Consider the following 19,080-nt stretch of genomic DNA (forward strand, 5'->3'; position numbering starts at 1 on the left):
GCTGGAAGTTATCACCTCCATGGTCGGGAGGGGGATCCCATGACTCAAACGTAGGTATTGGCAGCTAAAATCACTCACAGGATAAACAGGCAAGTGAACTAGTCTTTGAAGATTTGGTAGTTACAGTATAACAATCCTTTAGTGAGAGTACCTGTGGGTATTTATATCGGACAGGACTTAAGGATTTTGTTTGAGTTTAGAATTCATGGTCAGTAAACCTGTTATCATCACACTGTAAGAATTCATTCTGCATTCTGTTATTGCCTTTGTGTTGTGTGACCTGGATGTACTGATATTGAGAAGCGATGTGTATGGGTGGTATGTAAAGCAAAGTTTTCACTGTACTTTGGTACACGTGACCAGTAATATAAGTTATAAACACAAGGTTCCACAGATGCTGGAAAAATACAGTAGCAGACACAAACTACTGGAGGAACTCAGCAAGTCAGGCAGCATCTATGGAAAGGAATAAACAGGCGTATTTCTGGCTGAGACCCTTCATCACGAAAGGAACGGTAAAAGGGGTGGAAGAAGCCAGGATAAGGTGAGGGAAAGACAGGAGTACAAGATGTCAGGTGACGGGTGAAACCAGGTGAGGGGGTAAATAGGGACGTGGATGGGTGAGGGGGGAATGGGGTAAACTGGGAGCTGATAGGCAGAAGAGGCTGACAAAGTAATAATCCGATAGGAGAGGGCAGTAGACGACGGGAGAAAGGGAAGGAGCATCAGAAAGAGGTGACTGGCAAGTGAGAAGGGAAGGGTTAAAGGGGGAGTAGAATGAGGAATGAAAATAGGGAGAGGGAAGACATTACTGGAAATTAGAGAAATCGTTGTTCAATAATTCAGTAAATCAATTACCCTTTGGCAATGTTAATCAAAGCACATGAAAATAACTCCCTTGTCTTTCGCTCGAACAGTTTTTCACGCCCACCCAGGGGGTCAGAGAGAGCGCTTCCAGGGAAAAGAACCCTACATTCGCTCATTACTGCATTAAGTATTAACGTTGATTCTTTACTCTCAAGACTTTTTTTTGCAAGTTACAGACGTCTCATAACGTCTACTGCTTTTGCAGAACAGAAAATCAAATATAGACGAGCTCAGTCCGAGAACAGTTTCGACGTGTGGAATTATTCTGCATTTACCGTACACGTAATCACAGTGTATCAAACTCGCTTCCGCGTTTCCAATCCTTTACCAACATGGAGACCATGCGCTTGACTGATCCTCGCTTCCTGCTGCTGAAGCAAACTTACCAGAGCCGATAACCACCAGAATGCTGGCGGAGCTCCGCTTGCGGGGCTCTGGCGTCTCATTTCGCCCAAGTATTAGGAAAAATCGCGCAAGGAATATGCAGACTAGCGCCAACAGCGCAACGCCCGCTCCGAACCACCAACTCATTGAGCCCGGGACCAGCTGTCAATCAAGCGGCGCCCCGCTCCGCACTACGGAATATCAGCAACTATAACGCTGCTTCACCGCACTTCAAAATCGTAAGCAAACCCTTCATTCAGGCCCACGATCTTCTGCGATGGAAGTAATTTTTCAACCACTTTGACCAATAGAAAAACAATGACTTCACTAAACAATATTTTAATAATTCTGGGCTTTCCGTCGGCGTCTGTATAATTCTAATTTTTATAACAGCTCAGTGTTTGTGGAAGCTTCCTGTCCATAAATTGGCTGCTTCACGTCCCACATTGCAACACTCATTAAGATTCTTTATTAGCTGCAAATCTGTTCCTGAAATTGCAGGGGACCCCCCCCCTCCCCTCAAAGTTACTTACTTACTGAGATAAAGGGAGTTTTATTTAGTTTTATTTCTCACATATTCATTGAAACATTGAAAAATGCAGTGAGATGTGTCGTTTATATCAGCGACAGCACAGTCCGAGGATGAGCTGGTGAGCTGCCCGCAAGTGTGGTGAAGTTTCCAGAGCAAACATAGAAACCATAAAGCATAATACAGGCCCCTCGGCCCACAAAGCTGTGCCGAACATGTCCTTTCCTTAGAAATTACCTAGGGGTACCCATAGCTGTGGTGAACTACATATACCTGTCTGGACACCCCCCCCCCCCCCTCCGCTGACTGCTCCTGTGGCTCCTCCCACAGACCCCGGTATAAAGGCGATTGGAACCACAGACCCTTCCTCAGTCTCCAGGACGTCGTGTGATGGTCACTTGCTGCTTGTGCTTTCTTCCAGCCAATAAAAGCCTACCTTAACTCACGTCTCAGAGTTATTGATGGTGCATCAATAGCCCTCCGTTTTTCTGAGCTCCATGTACTTGTCCAGGAGTCTCTTAAAAGACCCTATCGTACCCAACTCCACCGCTGTCACCGGTAGCCCATTCCACACACTCACCACTCTCTGTGTAAAAAAACTTACCCCGACATCTCCTTTGTACCTACTTCCAAGCACCTTAAAACTGTGCCCTCTCGTGCTAGCCATTTCAGCCCTGGGAAAAAGCCTCTCATCATCTTACACACTTCTATCAGGTCACCTCTCATCCACTGTCACTCCAAGGAGAAAAGGCCGAGTTCACTCAACCTATTCTCATAAGGCATGCTCCCCAATCCAGGCAACGTCCTTGTGAATCTCCTCTGCACCCTTTCTATGGCTTCCACATCCTTCCTGTAGTGAGGCGACCAGAACAGAGCACAGTACTCCAAGTGGGGATTGTCCAGGGTCCTATATAGCTGCAACATTACCTCTCGGCTCCTAAACTCAATCCCATGATTGATGAAGGCCAATGCACCGTATGCCTTCTTAACCACAGAGACCACCTGCGCACAGCTTTGACTGTCCCATGGACTCGGACCCCAAGATCCCTCTGATCCTCCACACTGCCAAAAATCTTACCATTAATACTATATTCTGTAATCATATTTGATCCTCCACACTGCCAAAAATCTCACCATTAATACTATATTCTGTAATCATATTTGACCTACCAAAATGAACCACCTCACACTTACCTGGGTTGAACTCCATCTGCCACTTCTCAGCCCAGTTTTGCATCCTATCAATGTCCCGCTGTAACCTCTGACAGCCCTCCACACTATCCACAATACCTCCAACCTTTGTGTCATCAGCAAATTTACTAACTCATCCCTCCACTTCCTCATCCAGGTCATTTATAAAACTCATGAAGAGTAGGGGTCCCAGAACAGCTCCCTGAGGCACACTACCGGTGACCCACCTTCATGCAGAATATGATCTGCCTACAACTACGTACTCTTTGTCTTCTGTGGGCAAGCCAGTTGAACTAACTTTGCATGTTCACAATTTACTAACATCTTTGGGCTGTGGGAGGAAACTGGAGCACCCAGAGGAAACCCACATAGGCATGGGGAGAACGTACAAACACCTTACGGACGGGCAGGAGCAGCAATTGAACTCTAATTTTCTAGAATTGTAAAGCATTATGCTAACCATAAGTCTAGAAGGCCCAAGAGACTGCGGATACTGGAATCTGGATCAACACACAATAAGCAGGAAGAACTCAGCAGGTAAAGCTGCAGCTATGGAGGGAAATGGACAGTGGACATTTTGGGTTGACACCCTTCAGCTGGAGGCTATTCATCCCATTAATTCTATGATAGTTCTCAACCAATCACTCTCATCAGTCCAATTTTCCCCTTGTGCTTATTCCCATCAAACACACACCACATCCTCCATATGAATCTTTTTCCAGCTGACAGGGTAATTTACAGGGGCAAATGAGCCTTTTGGTCTTTTTCTTGTGAATTAAAAACCAACGCCACACTCTTAGCTCAAGAATTCACTAAACTGAAGGCAAAGAAATTTCACTTTTGTCCTGACTGATCAGTTCCCTTCTTGATACAGTGGTCCATTGCTTCAGATGTTCTTCCAGGAAAACTATTGCTTTTGCACATACTCTGTCAAGCCATTTAAGAATTTTGTTTGTCTCAATGTGATTACCTCTTACTCTCCTAAATGCAAGAGAATGCACTGCTACTTTGCTTAACCTCACCTGGTTTGACCCAGACATCCAAAACATCCTTCTTTTACCACAGTATTGTGAGGGATGGGATGGTTCTCTGAAAAAAACAAGCACCCTGAGTGTTATTGAAACAAATGTGAGCACGGCCATGCTTGATCTTGATTAGCAAAACTGTAGCGGTGTGCTACACGCAGCGCTGAAATAACGACACGGAGTCGGTAAACTGCAGTTAAAAAAGATTTTATTCAAACTTTGCGTCCTCGCTTTAAAGCCTCCTTGATCCCGCCCTCCCCGGGCGCGGATGTTGTAGGGGGCACGTATTCACAGTCCCGCGTGGGCTTTTCCTTTTGTTGGTGAAGCAGACCTGGCGCCCTTTTGGGACTGGCCTTTATGCCGGTGCGCTGGCTATTTGTGAGCCGGTTCGGGTGCGCTAGGAAGTGGGTCGCCACATAACCCCCCTCCCCCCAGAACCGGCGATACACCCCCCCAATGTCAACAGTCTGGGCCGGACCCTGTTTGGAAGGTGGGCCCCTGCGCTGCGGTGCCGGGAACTCGACCAGTTGCGCCAGGTCCACATGGGCTGGTTTGAGTCGGTCCACCGTGAAAACCTCCTCTCTCCCCCCAAAGTCCAGCACGAACGTGGACCCATTGTTCCCGATCACCGTAAACAGCCCCTCGTAGGGCCGTTGCAGCGGTGGCCGATGCCCGCCCCTTCGTACAAACACGAACTTACAGTTCTGCAGGTCTTTGGGTACGCAGGTCGGGTTCTGCCCATGCTGCGAAGTGGGTATGGGGGCCAGGTTGCCGAGCCTCTCGCGTAGTCTGCCCAGGACTGCTGCGGGTTCTTCCTCATGCCCCCTTGGGGCTGGTATGAACTCCCCGGGGACGACCAGGGGTGCGCCGTACACCAACTCGGCCGACGAGGTGTGCAGATCGTCTTTGGGCGCCGTGCGGATGCCGAGTAGGACCCAGGGAAGCTCGTCCACCCAGTTAGCTCCTCGCAGGCGGGCCATGAGAGCCGACTTTAGGTGACGGTGGAAATGCTCCACCAGGCCGTTCGACTGTGGGTGGTAGGCAGTTGTGTGGTGCAGCTGTGTCCCCAGAAGGCTGGCCATAGCTGACCACAGGTTGGAGGTGAACTGGGCGCCCCTGTCGGAGGTAATGTGGGCCGGTACACCAAAGCGGGACACCCAGGTGGTGATCAGTGCCCGGACACAAGATTCGGAGGTGGTGTCGGTGAGCGGGATCGCCTCTGGCCATCTTGTGAACCGGTCCACGATAGTCAGGAGGTGCCGCGCTCTGCGCGACACTGGCAGGGGGCCTACGATATCCACGTGAATGTGGTCGAAATGCCAGTGGGTGGGGTGGAACTGCTGCGGCAGAGCTTTGGTGTGCCGCTGCACCTTGGCCGTCTGGCAGTGCATGCACGTTCTGGCCCATTCACTGACTTGCTTGCGGAGTCCGTGCCAAACGAACCTGTTGGAGACCATCCGGACGGTTGTCCTGATGGAGGGGTGTGCTAAGTTGTGAATGGAGTTGAAAACGCGCTGCCGCCAGGCTGCTGGGACGACGGGACGGGGTTGGCCGGTGGTGATGTCACAGAGTAGGGTCCTCTCACCTGGGCCTACGGGGAGATCCTGGAGCTGCAAACCGGAGACTGCGGTTCTGTAACTAGGGATCTCCTCGTCTGCCTGCTGCGCCTCTGCCAGCGCCTCAAAGTCTACCCCTTGGGAAAGGGCATGAATGTTAGGGCGAGAGAGCGCGTCCGCCACAACATTGTCCTTACCCGAGACGTGCCGGACATCCGTCGTGTATTCAGAGATGTAGGACAGATGGTGCTGCTGGCGGGATGACCAGGGATCGGACACCTTCATGAACGTAAAGGTAAGCGGCTTGTGGTCCGTGAACGCGGTGAAGGGCCTACCTTCTAAGAAGTACCTGAAATGCCAGATTGCCAGGTATAGCGCCAACAGTTCCTGGTCGAAAGCACTGTATTTGAGCTCGGGTGGCCACAGGTATTTGCCGAAAAACGCCAGGGGTTGCCAGCGACCCTCGATGAGTTGCTCCAGTACCCCACCGACTGCCGTGTTAGATGCATCCACTGTGAGGGCGGTAGGGACGTCCATTCTGGGGTGCACTAGCATCGCGGCGTTTGCCAAGGCTTCTTTCATTTGAATGAAAGCGGCGGCGGACTCCTCGTCCCAGGTAATGTCCTTGCCCTTACCCGACATCAGGGCGAACAGGGGGCGCATGATTCGGGCAGCTGAAGGGAGGAAACTGTGGTAGAAATTTACCATACCCACGAATTCCTGAAGGCCTTTGATTGTGGTGGGTCGGGGAAAATGGCGGACCACATCTATCTCAGCGGGCAGAGGGGTTGCCCCGTCTTTAGTAATCCTGTGGCCCAGGAAGTCGATGGTGTCGAGCCCGAACTGGCATTTGGCTGGGTTGATTGTTAGACCATATTCACTCAGTCGGGCGTAGAGTTGACGGAGGTGGGACAGATGCTCCTGACTACTGCTGCTGGCTATGAGGATGTCGTCCAAATAGATGAATGCGAAGTCCAGGTCGCGTCCCACCGCGTCCATTAACCGCTGGAACGTCTGTGCGGCATTCTTCAGGCCAAATGGCATGCGGAGGAACTCGAAAAGGCCGAACAGGGTGATGAGTGCCGTTTTGGGGACGTCGTCCAGATGCATCGGGACTTGATGGTATCCTCGGACAAGGTCTACCTTGGAGAAGATCTGTGCGCCGTGCAGGTTTGCTGCAAAGTCCTGAATGTGCAGCACAGGGTAGCGGTCCGGTGTTGTAGCCTCGTTCAGCCTGCGGTAGTCGCCGCACGGTCTCCAGCCCCCTGTCGCTTTGGGCACCATGTGCAGGGGGGAGGCCCATGGGCTGTCGGACCGCCGGATGATCCCCAATTCTTCCATCCTCTTGAACTCCTCCTTCGCCAGTCGGAGCTTGTCCGGGGGAAGCCTTCGAGCACTTGCGTGGAGGGATGGTCCCTGGGTCGGGATGTGGTGCTGTACGCCGTGTCGGGGCATGGCTGCCGTGAACTGCGGTGCCAGAACCGATGGGAAATCCGCCAGGACTCTGGTGAAGTCGTTGTCGGACAGCGTGATGGAGTCGAGGTGTGGGGCTGGCAACTGGGCTGCACCCAGGGAGAACGTCTGAAAGGTCTCGGCGTGGACCAGTCTCTGCCTCAGCAGGTCGACCAGCAGGCTGTGAGCCTGCAAAAAATCCACGCCCAGGAGCGGTTGGGCTACGGCAACCAGTGTGAAGTCCCACGTGAACCGGCTGGAGCCGAACTGTAGCTGCACCGTACGGGTGCCATAGGTCCTTACTGTGCTGCCATTCACGGCCCTCAGGGTGGGACCCGGTGCCCTGTTGCGGGTGTCGTAACTCGTCGGAGGTAAGACGCTGATCTCGGCACCGGTGTCGACCAAAAAACGGTGTCCCGACCACTTGTCCCACACATACAGGAGGCTATCCCGATGGCCAGCCACCGTAGCCATCAGCGGCGGCTGGCCCTGGCGTTTCCCGAGAACTTGCAGGGCGGGCGACAGCGGCGGGCTTCTGTGCCCCACCGCTGGTGGTAGAAGCACCATTGTTCATTGGGCTCCTCACCCCTGCCTCTGGGGTTAGCGGGCTCTGTGGCCGGGCCTGGTCTGGTTTGCTGCTGGGAGCGTGGCCTGGTGATCTGTGGGACGGACACCCCACTCACCTTCTTGGCATTCCACAGTACGTCCGCCCGGGCCGCCACCTTCCAGGGGTCGCTGAAATCCGCGTCGGACAGCAGCAGGCGTATGTCCTCGGGCAGCTGCTCCAGGAATGCCTGCTCAAACATGAGGCAGGGCTTGTGTCCTCCGGCCAGAGACAACATCTCATTCATTAAAGCCGATGGAGGTCTGTCCCCCAAACCATCCAGGTGCAGTAAACGGGCAGCCTGCTCGCGCCGTGAGAGTCCGAAAGTCCTTATGAGCAGGGCTTTGAATTCCGTGTATTTGCCGTCCGCTGGGGGAGACTGTACGAACTCCTCAACCTGGGCCGTTGGTTCCTGGTCGAGGGAGCTCACCACGTAGTAGTAACGTGTGTCCTCTGAGGTTATCTGCCGAATGTGGAATTGGGCTTCTGCTTGCTGGAACCACAGGTGAGGTCACAGCGTCCAGAAGCTTGGCAGTTTCAACGAAACCGCATGAACAGATGCGGCGTCGGTCATCTCCGGTCCAAATATCGCTTGGGCCGTCGGGGTCACCAATTGTAGCGGTGTGCTACACGCAGCGCTGAAATAACGGCACGGAGTCGGTAAACTGCAGTTAAAAAAGATTTTATTCGAACTTCGCGGCCTCGCTTTAAAGCCTCCCTGATCCCGCCCTCCCCGGGCGCAGATGCTGTAGGGGGCACGTATTCACAGTCCTGTCCCGCGCACGGATGTTGTAGGGGGCACGTATTCACAGTCCCGCGCGGGCTTTTCCCTTTGTTGGTGAAGCAGACCTGGCGCCCTTTTGGGACTGGCCTTTAGATAGATAGATAGATACTTTATTCATCCCCATGGGGAAATTCAACTTTTTTTCCAATGTCCCATCCACTTGTTGTAGCAAAACTAATTACATACAATACTTAACTCAGTAAAAAATATGATATGCATCTAAATCACTATCTCAAAAAGCATTAATAATAGCTTTTAAAAAGTTCTTAAGTCCTGGCGGTAGAATTGTAAAGCCTAATGGCATTGGGGAGTATTGACCTCTTCATCCTGTCTGAGGAGCATTGCATCGATAGTAACCTGTCGCTGAAACTGCTTCTCTGTCTCTGGATGGTGCTATGTAGAGGATGTTCAGAGTTATCCATAATTGACTGTAGCCTACTCAGCGCCCTTCGCTCAGCTACCGATGTTAAACTCTCCAGTACTTTGCCCACGACAGAGCCCGCCTTCCTTACCAGCTTATTAAGACGTGAGGCGTCCCTCTTCTTAATGCTTCCTCCCCAACACGCCACCACAAAGAAGAGGGCGCTCTCCACAACTGACCTATAGACCACAAAGAAGAGGGCGCTCTCCACAACTGACCTATAGAACATGTTCAGCATCTCACTACAGACATTGAATGACGCCAACCTTCTTAGGAAGTACAGTCGACTCTGTGCCTTCCTGCACAAGGCATCTGTGTTGGCAGTCCAGTCTAGCTTCTCGTCTAACTGTACTCCCAGATACTTGTAGGTCTTAACCTGCTCCACACATTCTCCATTAATGATCACTGGCTCCATATGAGGCCTAGATCTCCTAAAGTCCACCACCATCTCCTTGGTCTTGGTGATATTGAGATGCAGGTAGTTAGAGTTGCACCATATCACAAAGTCCTGTATCAGTTTCCTATACTCCTCCTCCTGTCCATTTGTGAGCCGGTTCGAGTGCGCTAGGAAGTGGGTCGCCACAAAACAGCCATTTTGGAATTCTCTGGATTTCACTCTGGGCTTGGAGTCGCAAATTTCGCTTATCTAGTGCATTCCTCTCTCTCTGCAATACAATAGTGCAAAGCTCAGAGTAGCTCAATTCTCCTGCCTGGTACTAATTTCCTAAACTACATCAATGATATTGATGGATTCCACATTGTTTAACAGAATATCTGTGTACACTCTCTGTTCAAAGATTGTCTTGTTAGTTTTCAAGGCACAACTACTAAGTGGCCTCATGCTGTGAGCTTGTGGTGTGATCCCTTCACAGACAGCGGTGTGTGCTTATGCAGCTGTACGAGTAATTTGAAAAACTGGTTGTGGCTTATAGGTTGCATTTGAAAGCTCTTTAAAGGATCCTTCTTGGTCATATTAATAGGTACTATGCACTTTTATACACTCTAACTATGGCAGTTATTCTATAACTTGAGGCACGATAACCATTCACTGTGAAATGTGAGTTGAGCTGGAAATTTAAGATGAGCAGTGAGAAGCAGATATAGATGTAAGTAAATTAATACCAAATGAACAGCCAGAAAGAAACAAAATACATGCATGTGTATTGCACATTTATACAGACATATACACGTGCACAACAATCACATCGATAAATGATATATGCAAGCTTGCACTTGGAAACTTGTAATGAACAGAAAACCTTACAAAAGGTAATGATTAGTCCCAGTATATCACGGGTAACTCCCTCCCCACCATTGAGCACATCTACATGAAATGCTCTCAAAGGAAAGCAAGTCAGGTCATGCTCTCTTCTCACTGCTGCCATCAGATAGGAGGTATTGGGCCCTCTGGACTCGCTCTGCCAGGTTCAAGAACAGTTACTAACTTCAACCATCAGGCTCTTGAGCAAAAGTGTGTAACTACACTTACTAGCCCCATCATTGAAATGTTCCTACAACCAATGATCTCATTTTAAGGACTCTTTATCTCATGTTCTCGTTATTTATTACAATTTATTTATACTTGGATTTGCACAGTTTGTTGTCTTCTGTATTCTAATTGATCCTTCATTAATCCTGTTATAGTTACTATTCTATAGATTTGCTGAGTATGCCCGCAGAAAAATGAATCTCAGGGCTGTATATGGTGACATATATGTACTTTGTAAATAACGTTTACTTTCAACATTAATGCAGACAAATAAATTAAGTTAAAATGAATTCAAAGCAATAGTGAAAAAGCAACAGTTGAAATAAATAATCTGGAAGGCTGATAGAAGAGGAAAACATTTTAGTTTTCCTACAATTTTAATTATTACCATTATCTGAACTTATATGGTATTTTATCATTTTTTAAATGGAGACTAACAATAAACTGCTGGAGGAAGTCAATGGTTCAGGCAAAGGGACTGTTGACATCTTTAGTGTAGGAGTGAGATACTTGGTATAAAGAGGTAGAGGGAGGGATGAGGCAGGAACCAGCAAACGGAAGGTGAAATCAGTTGAGGAGGAAGATGATGGACAGAGGAAGCAAGCGGGAAGGGGTGAGGATAGAGTTGGAATAGCTAGTAGATGATAGCTACAGACAGGTAAAGAGATTTTGATTTATTCATCACATGGATCAGAAGATACAGTGAAATGTGCCGTTTGTTTAAACAACCTACACAACCTAAGAGCGTGCTGGGGGTAGCCCACAAGTGTCACCACACACTCCAGTGCCAACATAGCATGCCCACAATGCTCGTCAGAACACAACAAACAACAAGAAAACAGCAGAACAATCCCCTTTCCTCCTTGAAACCACTCACACACGTGAACAGTTCTCCAGCCCCAGGACTGGGCTGACCTTACGGCCTCTAATTTCCAAGCTTCAGCTATCAGGCTCAACTTCCGGACATCTGACTGACCTTCGGTATCAGTTCCTGGACTAGCCGATGACGGGACCCCAGACTCCAGGCTCACTGTCCCAGCAGCCCTCGTGCCTCCTGCTCGCTTGGACATCTCATCCCAGGACCTACTGACCTGGGACAGCTCAACATCCACAGATGTCCTTCATTACCCATCCACACAGGGTGAAGGGAAGATTGATCCAGGTGCACAAGTGGAAGGTGATAAGTTGAGACTCAAGAGGCTGCAGATGCTGAAATCTGTAAGCAAGGATGGTAATCAGTGAACCAGATAAGAAAGAGGAGATGGGCAGGCTTTCAGATTAGAGCAACTCTTGAGTGCCATTATTTTTTTAATGTTTAGTGTGGGGCAAAATCATGATGTACAACAGTGAAAAGAATGGTATCAATATATTTGTATTGTCCACAAATGCAAACAAAGCAGGCAAATGGACAGGAAGCAGGAAAGACAACAATTATAATTTTTCACAAACTCTATATGATGCAATCATTGCCTAAAGATATGCGTGACCAATAGAATCCAGGAGTCTTATAAGGAAACATTATACAAACCGCTGGAGAAACCAAATGAGTTAGGCGGCATCTGTCTGGGGCTGTGGGGAGTGGGAATTTGCTGACATTTTAAGTTAAAACCCTGCATCAGGCCCAAGATAGGATTTCGACACAAAACATCAACTATTCCTTTCCCTCCACCGATGCTCTTCAACCCACTGATTTCCTTCAGCAGAATTCTTGTTATTCTAGATTCCAGCACTTGTCGTCCAAGGAAATTTCATAACATCAGATACAGCACTAGATGTCATTATTAATTTTGCTGTAACATGTGAAATAGAGCAGTGTCGATACCATTTTTTAGCCTGAATACCTGGAAATACTGACACATTTCTTGTTTATTTGACTGTTTTATTTGTGTGCTTAACCCCCTGCTTTATTTTTTGACGAGGTGATGAGCTGTGGATGTTGTTAACATAGATTTTAGTAAGACATTTGACAAGTTAAGTTCATACAGAAGATTAAGATGCATGGGATGTAAGGCGAAGTGGTCATCTGGATTCGGAACTGACAGAGGGTGGTGGACAAAGGGACTTATTCTAGCTGGAGGTCTGCGATTAGTGGTTTTCCACAGGGGTCTGTACTGGGACCTCTGCTGTTTGTCATGTATATAAATAAACTGGATGAAAATATAGATGGATGGCTTAGTAAGTTTGCAAATGATACAAAAAAATGGTAGTTTTGCATACAGCATAGAAGACTGGCAAAGAATAAAACGGGATATAGAGCAATTGCAGATATGGGCAGAGAAATGACAGATGGAGTTTAACTCAGCCAAATGTGAATTATGGCATCTTGGTAGGGCAAATGGAAAGAATAAGGAAAGAAAAAGGTATAGTGTTAAGGGTAAGATCCTGAACAGTGTTGATGAGAAGGGTCCAAGTTCATAGCTCCCTGAAAGTGGCTGCACAGGTTGATAGGGTGGTCAAAAGGGCATACGGCACATTTGTCTTTATTAGTCGAGGGAATGAGTTCAAAAGTCAGATCGCATCTGGAGTATTGCATACAGTTCTGGTCACGCCATTATAGGAAGGATGTCAAAGTTTTGGAGCGGGTGCAGAGGACGTTTACCAGGATGCTGCCTGAATTAGAGGGCATGCTCTATAACAAGAGGTTGGACAAACTTGGGTTATTTCTTCTGAAGAGGCGGACACTGAGGGGAGATCTGATGGAAGTTTATAAGATTATGAGAGGCATCGATAAAGTAGGCAGGCCATATCTTTTTCCAAGGGTTGAAATGTCTAATGCCAGAAAGCATGCATTTTAAGGTGAGGGGGAGTAATTTCAAAGGAAATGTAAGGGTCAAGTTTTTTTTTACACAGGGAGTGGTAGGTGCCTGGAATGTACTGCCTGGGGTGATGGTAGAGGCAGGTACATTAGGGACATTTAAGAGACATTTATATAGCCAGGTAAACTTGAGGAAAATGGAAGGATAGAGACATTGTGTAGGCAGAAGAAATTAGTTTAGTTAGTAATTTAATTGGTTTGGCACAATATTGCGGACAAAAGGACCTTTTCTTGTGCTGTACTCCTCTATGTTCTATGAATGTGCAGCCAAGTACAGCTTCAATGCCATGTTTAAGTTTGCTGACGACACACTGATGTTGGCTGATTCAAAAGTGGTGATGAATCAACATAGAGGAAAGACACTGAAGATCTGGCTGAATGGTGCCACAACAACAACCAAAACCAAAGAGCTGACTATCGACTTGTGGAGGAGCAAGCCAGAGCTGGTCCTGATTAGGGTATCAGGGGTGGAGAGGGTCAGAAACTTTAATTCCTTGGTACTATCATCTGGATCTGTCATGGTACCAGCACAAAGAAAGCACAACGGTGTGCTTTCTGAGAAGTTTGTGTAAATTTGACATGTGACCAGAAATGTTGACGCACTTGTGAAGATGGACGGTGGAGAGTATCCTAACTGGTTGCCCACAGTCCAGTGTCAAAACAGGTAATGCCCAGGAATACAGATAGTGGTGGATACAACCCACTCCATCACAGGCAAAGCCCTCTCCACCACTGAGCAGTTTTCAAAGTTCAAAGTACATTTATAATCAAAATATGCATACTATATACAACCTTGAGATTCATCTTCTTGCAGGCAGCCACACAAAGAAAGAAAGAAACACAAAACCCAGCACGGCAAAAACCATCAAACGTCCAATGTGCGAAGAAAGAACAATTGTGCAAACAATAAAAATGTGAACAAATAATACACAGGAGAGTCTCTGAGAGTTAGGCCACAGCCATGGAGCCAGTTCGGTGCTGAAACAAGTGCAGCTGATCTTGGGGCTCAATGGCTGCAGACGACAGCCACGGAGCCAGGTTCAGTGCTACAGCTGGTCCAGGAGTCTGATGGCTGTAGGCCACAGTTGCAGAATCAGTTCAGTACTGAGGCGAGGAAAGATTAACAGAATAGTGAGCCAAACACCAGTCCATCCGTTGTGTCTGGCCTCGACACCTTATTCTTTTTAATTTGTCTTGGTGCTTAAATCAGTTAAACGTCTTTTCATTTCTTGCTCTTGGGCCCGGGCGCTGCCACCTCAATCCATCCCGAAGTTTTGATCTGGCCCAACTCCACTCCAGCAGTGACTACCGTGGCCATACCTGCATTCTCGAGAGTGCAATTCGCTGAATACTTCGGTATCCCACAAAAACGCCAGGTCATACAGATGGTTCAAAAGCACAACTCCCGAAGAGAAACTACAGGCTGCAGATTGCAGTGAGCCTAGTCTGGAAAAAGTATATATAACAGAATAGTCAGTAGTTTTGTTTGCTGCCTGAAAAACAGCGCTGTCTTGTCGGCAACACCTTGCCGCGAATCATAGACACGGAGTGCTGCCACAAGAAAGCAACATCCATCTTCGAGGACTACTGCCACCACCACCACCATCCAGTCAATGTTCTCTTATTGCTAATACCTGCGAGCAGGAGGTATGGAAACCTCAGGTCTCACACCAGCTACTTCAGGTACAGTTATTAATCTACAATCATCAGGCTCCTAAACCGGCATGGATAGCTTCACTCATCGCAATTCTGAACTGATTTTACAACCTACAGACTCACTTTCAAGGACTCTACAACTCATGTTCTCAGTATTTTTTAAGTTGCACAATTTGCCTTCTTCTGCAAATTTTTTGTTTGTCAGTCTTTATGCATAGTTTTTCATAAATTCTATAGCATATTTCTGTAAATGCCTGCAAAAGGTTAAGCTCAAGGTAGTATATAATAAATACACATATTTTGACAATAAATTGTATTTTGACTTTGATTTTGAACTATAACAATTGAACAAAGCAATGCAATTGAATGCAACAACAAAAGAAGATGACAAACAAATCAGCAGCTATAAAATCCGTTGGCTCAGAGATCAGTGTTAGGCCCATTGCTGTTTATACAAAATGACTTTGTGTATACTTCAGAAAGAATTCTAAAATCTCATTTTATAAATCCACAAGTCCCTTGACATAAATCTGGACAGCTCAGTGAATTGTTTGGTAGTTTCTGAAATCGACGTCAATGATAGCAAACTGTTACTAAAGCTGTATTACGTGTTTTTCATCAAATTATCTGTACTTCTACACATCAATTTTGTTTTTAGAAACTTTTGAAGGTATTTTATTCGTATGAATTTTACAGGCACAGTTTGTCTAAATATTGATTTTGCCTGAATTGGGAGAACATAGCCAATGTAACATCACTGATTTGGCGATAATGATCAATTTACAGCCAGAGTGTAAACAATGCTGACATGATTTAAGATTCAGAGCAGTGCTGTGTTAACATTGTTATAGATTCAGAACAAGTGTGCAAATGACATTAAACAATTTGTGTACTCTGAGTAATTACAAATCTCTGCAGCTTGACATTATTACACGTTACTACATTGCTCCTTCCAATATTAACCCCTTCCCTCCAAAGGAAGCACTAATTCTGTACTTACGATTCAAGCATTCAAAATTGTTTAATGTCATTTCCAGTACACAAGTGTAAAAGAGAATAAAATTATTGCTACTCCAGATCCAAAGCAGCTCAAAAAAACAAGATAAAGAGCACAAAAATAATTTAAAAAACACAATACATTTAAATACATAAGACAGGTTATATACATAGATTGATTGTATGTCCATGAAGTGACGCTAGGCACAGGAGTGTCTGTACTAAGGTGACTGACAGAAAATGATAAAGTAGAACTGGTGGGGGGTGTGGAGGGGTGGGTTAGTGGATAGAGGTGTTGATCAGTCTTATTGTTTGGGGAAAGAAACTGTTTTTGATCTGGTGGTCCTGGTGTGGGTGCTAAGTAGCCTCCTCCCTGACGGGAGTGTGACAAACAGTCCATGAGCAGGGTGGGTGGGATTCTTCATGATGTTACCTTTCCCGGCAACTTTCTGTATAAATGCAAGAGAAGTTAGTTCAAGACTCAAATGCAGACAAGGCCGCAAAGTTGCTTTTAGTCTCTCTTACACATTGTTCCCAGTTATCTGATAAGGCAAAGGTACATTTGAGGACCAGTCATTAAGCAATAGCAATCTGGTCATCTAAGGGATTTGTTTTGTTAAGTTTGGAATTAAGCCGACAACTTATTTTGTGTTCTCTTCCCTCCTCCTGTATTGGAGACACCCGAGGCACTTCATTAATATCATCAAGGCTGATGTGCAGGATTTTGCATACACACTCAGTAACTTGCCTTGGTAGGTTAGTTACTCAGAGGATTCTAAGGGGTAAGGTAAACGAGCATCAGGAAAGACTGAGGTTGATTAGTCAGCATGGTTGATTGTGCATGGGAGTTCATGTCTTAAGAACTTTATTGAGTTTTTAAATATTGTGACCAAGAAAGTCAATGGGGCCAGGGTAGCAGACATGATTTACAAACGATTTGTACATGAATTTCAGTGAGTTCTTCTATTACGTTCCTTGTAGTAGGTTTCTCTAGAAGGTTGGATCACAGGGAATCCAGAGAGAGATGAAGGATTAGATACACAATTGATTCGATGGTAAAAAGCAGATGGAGATGGAGGAGGGTTGTTTCTCAGACTGGAGAACTGTGACTAGTGGTAGGCCTCAGAGGTAGCCCATTGCTGTCTATTACGTGTATCAACAATTTGCGTAAGAATTAACAAGGCAGAGTTTGGAAGTTTGTAGATGGCACTAAAACAGGTAGTGAAAAATAAGGGTTATCAAATATACCCTTGGTGAGACCTTGGTCAGCTAAGTAAGTGGGCCAAGAAGTGACAAATACAGTTTAATTTGGATAAGTGTGAGGTGTTGCATTTTGGAAAGTTAAGGCCCGGTTGGACTTTCACAGTAGGCCTTGGGGTAGTGTTGCAGAACAGAGGGACTTTGGAGTACAACACCTTGTCCCCTGAAAGCGGAATTACAGGTAGATGTCACAGGTGGCAAATGGCATGCTGGCCTTCATAAGTCAGGGCACTGAGTATAAAAATTGGGAGGTCATGGTGCAGTTGTGTGGAATGCCGGTGAGGCCGCTCTAGAGGTATTGTGTTCAGCTTTGGTCGTTCTGCCATCAGAAAGATGTTATTAATCTGGAAAGCGTGCAGAGAAGATTTACAAAGATGTTGCCAGGATTTGAAGGACTGATTTATAGGGAGAGGCTGGACAGGTTAAGACTTTATTCCTTGGAACATAGGAGAGTAAGAGGTGATCATATGGAGACGTATAGAATCATGAGGGGAATAGGTATGATGGATGCACTCAGTCCTTTTCCCAGGGTTGGGGAATCAAGTAGTAGAGGGCATAGGTATAAGGTGAGATGGGAGAGAGATTGATAGGAAATTGGGGGAGGGGGGGAACTTTCTCACAAAAATGGTGGTATGAATTCTTCAGTAAGTGCTTTGAGAGGCCGGTCATGGCAAACATTAACTCCAGCCTCCAAGACAACCTTGACACACTCCAATTTGCCTATTACCGGAACAGGTCTACTCCAGATGTCATCTTCCTGGCTCTACAATCAAGTCTGGAGTACGTAGACAGTGAAGAGACCTATACAGTATAGGCTATTGCTTACTGACGCAGCTCCACTTTCAATTCCATTTGACTCTGAGGCCTCCATCAGTCAGAGTGAACCATAGATATTGTGTCCCAGCTGTCTGGATACACAAGCCTGGGAATACAACATGGAGAGCAAGCTGTTGCCCATGTAGCAAGTTTCCTCTCTCCATGCAACTGATGAAACCAAAGGAACGGCAGAGCCTGATACAGTTTGGTACCAGCAGTGACGCAGTAGTTGCCAGTCAGCATTGAAGTTAATGTAGGACTGTCATAGGGACTCCAGCTCCGGATTTTTCCCTTGGAATTTACTCCCAAAGCCTTCTCTATGAGTGGGTATAACCACAAGGCAGTGGGGGTTTAAGATCAGAGTTTTCCTTCTCCTAGATGACTTGCCAACCACAGCTGATGAGCCTCACAAAGCGACTGGTTTTAAGGTGCCAGTAACCGACCTTTCCCCCTTCTCCTGTCAGTAGAAACAGTCCCGCTGGGCTTAGTAGCCAAGCCACATATGAAGGCCTGGAGCTGGACTTGGTTTTCAGGGGCTATTTGAGGTGCACGCCATTGGGAGCATTTAGTAGGTAGTAGGAGCTTGTCCCCATCATCACCCCTGGCTATAACAACCTTAAGGAACCTTTCAATACCATAATTCCATGAAAACTCATCATAAACTCCTCAGTCTGAGATTCAACACCTTCCTTTGCAACTGGATCCCTGATTTCCTGACAAACAGACTGCAATCAGTAAAGATAGGTAACAACATCCCAGTTATGATTATCCTCATCACTGGTGTTCACAGGGCAGTGTCCTTGGAACCTTAACCCCTGTACGCTTACAACAGCGTGGCCAGAATCTGCTTGAACTCCATCTACAAGTTTGTAGATGATACATCCGTAATGGCTTGTATCTCAATTAACCATGAGCTGGAGCACAGGAAGTAGAGGACCTAGTGTTGTGATGAATTGATCTGTGTGAACAGTATGCAAGGCAAGTTTTTCACTGTAGCTTGGTACACGTGCTAATAATAAACCAATTTACCAGTTTATCAGTGTATGTGGAATGTGCTACCAGAGGCAGTGCTCGAGGCATGTACAACAACTTGGAAAAGACAGTTAGAAAAGTACATGGATTAGAAAGTTTTCGGACACTAGCTTAGATAAAGCAGCTTAGTTGACATGGAGCAGTTGGGCTAAAGGATCTGTTTCTGTGATGTACGAATTCTATAAGACAGCGGAACTGACAAT

General features: G+C 46.8%; 2 protein-coding genes across 4 annotated transcripts in view; one reads left to right on the plus strand and one right to left on the minus strand.

Moving 5' to 3' along the window:
- alg14 (ALG14 UDP-N-acetylglucosaminyltransferase subunit) overlaps positions 1 to 1,488 on the minus strand; it is a 107,016-nt gene extending 105,528 nt beyond the window's left edge. The window contains exon 1 of one of the 3 annotated variants that reach the window (XM_073062733.1): positions 1,254 to 1,486. In XM_073062733.1, the coding sequence (XP_072918834.1) occupies positions 1,254 to 1,398 (145 nt within the window). In that variant the 5' untranslated portion in view covers positions 1,399 to 1,486. Of the gene's footprint in view, positions 1 to 1,253 lie in introns of all 3 variants that reach the window. The other 2 variants (XM_073062732.1, XM_073062734.1) reach the window with 2 other exon arrangements.
- tlcd4a (TLC domain containing 4a) overlaps positions 1 to 19,080 on the plus strand; it is a 204,468-nt gene that overhangs the window by 119,996 nt on the left and 65,392 nt on the right. The gene's annotated exons all lie outside the window — the stretch shown is intronic.

The sequence above is a fragment of the Hemitrygon akajei genome, chromosome 12 (assembly GCF_048418815.1).
Source record: "Hemitrygon akajei chromosome 12, sHemAka1.3, whole genome shotgun sequence".
Taxonomy (NCBI): domain Eukaryota; kingdom Metazoa; phylum Chordata; class Chondrichthyes; order Myliobatiformes; family Dasyatidae; genus Hemitrygon; species Hemitrygon akajei.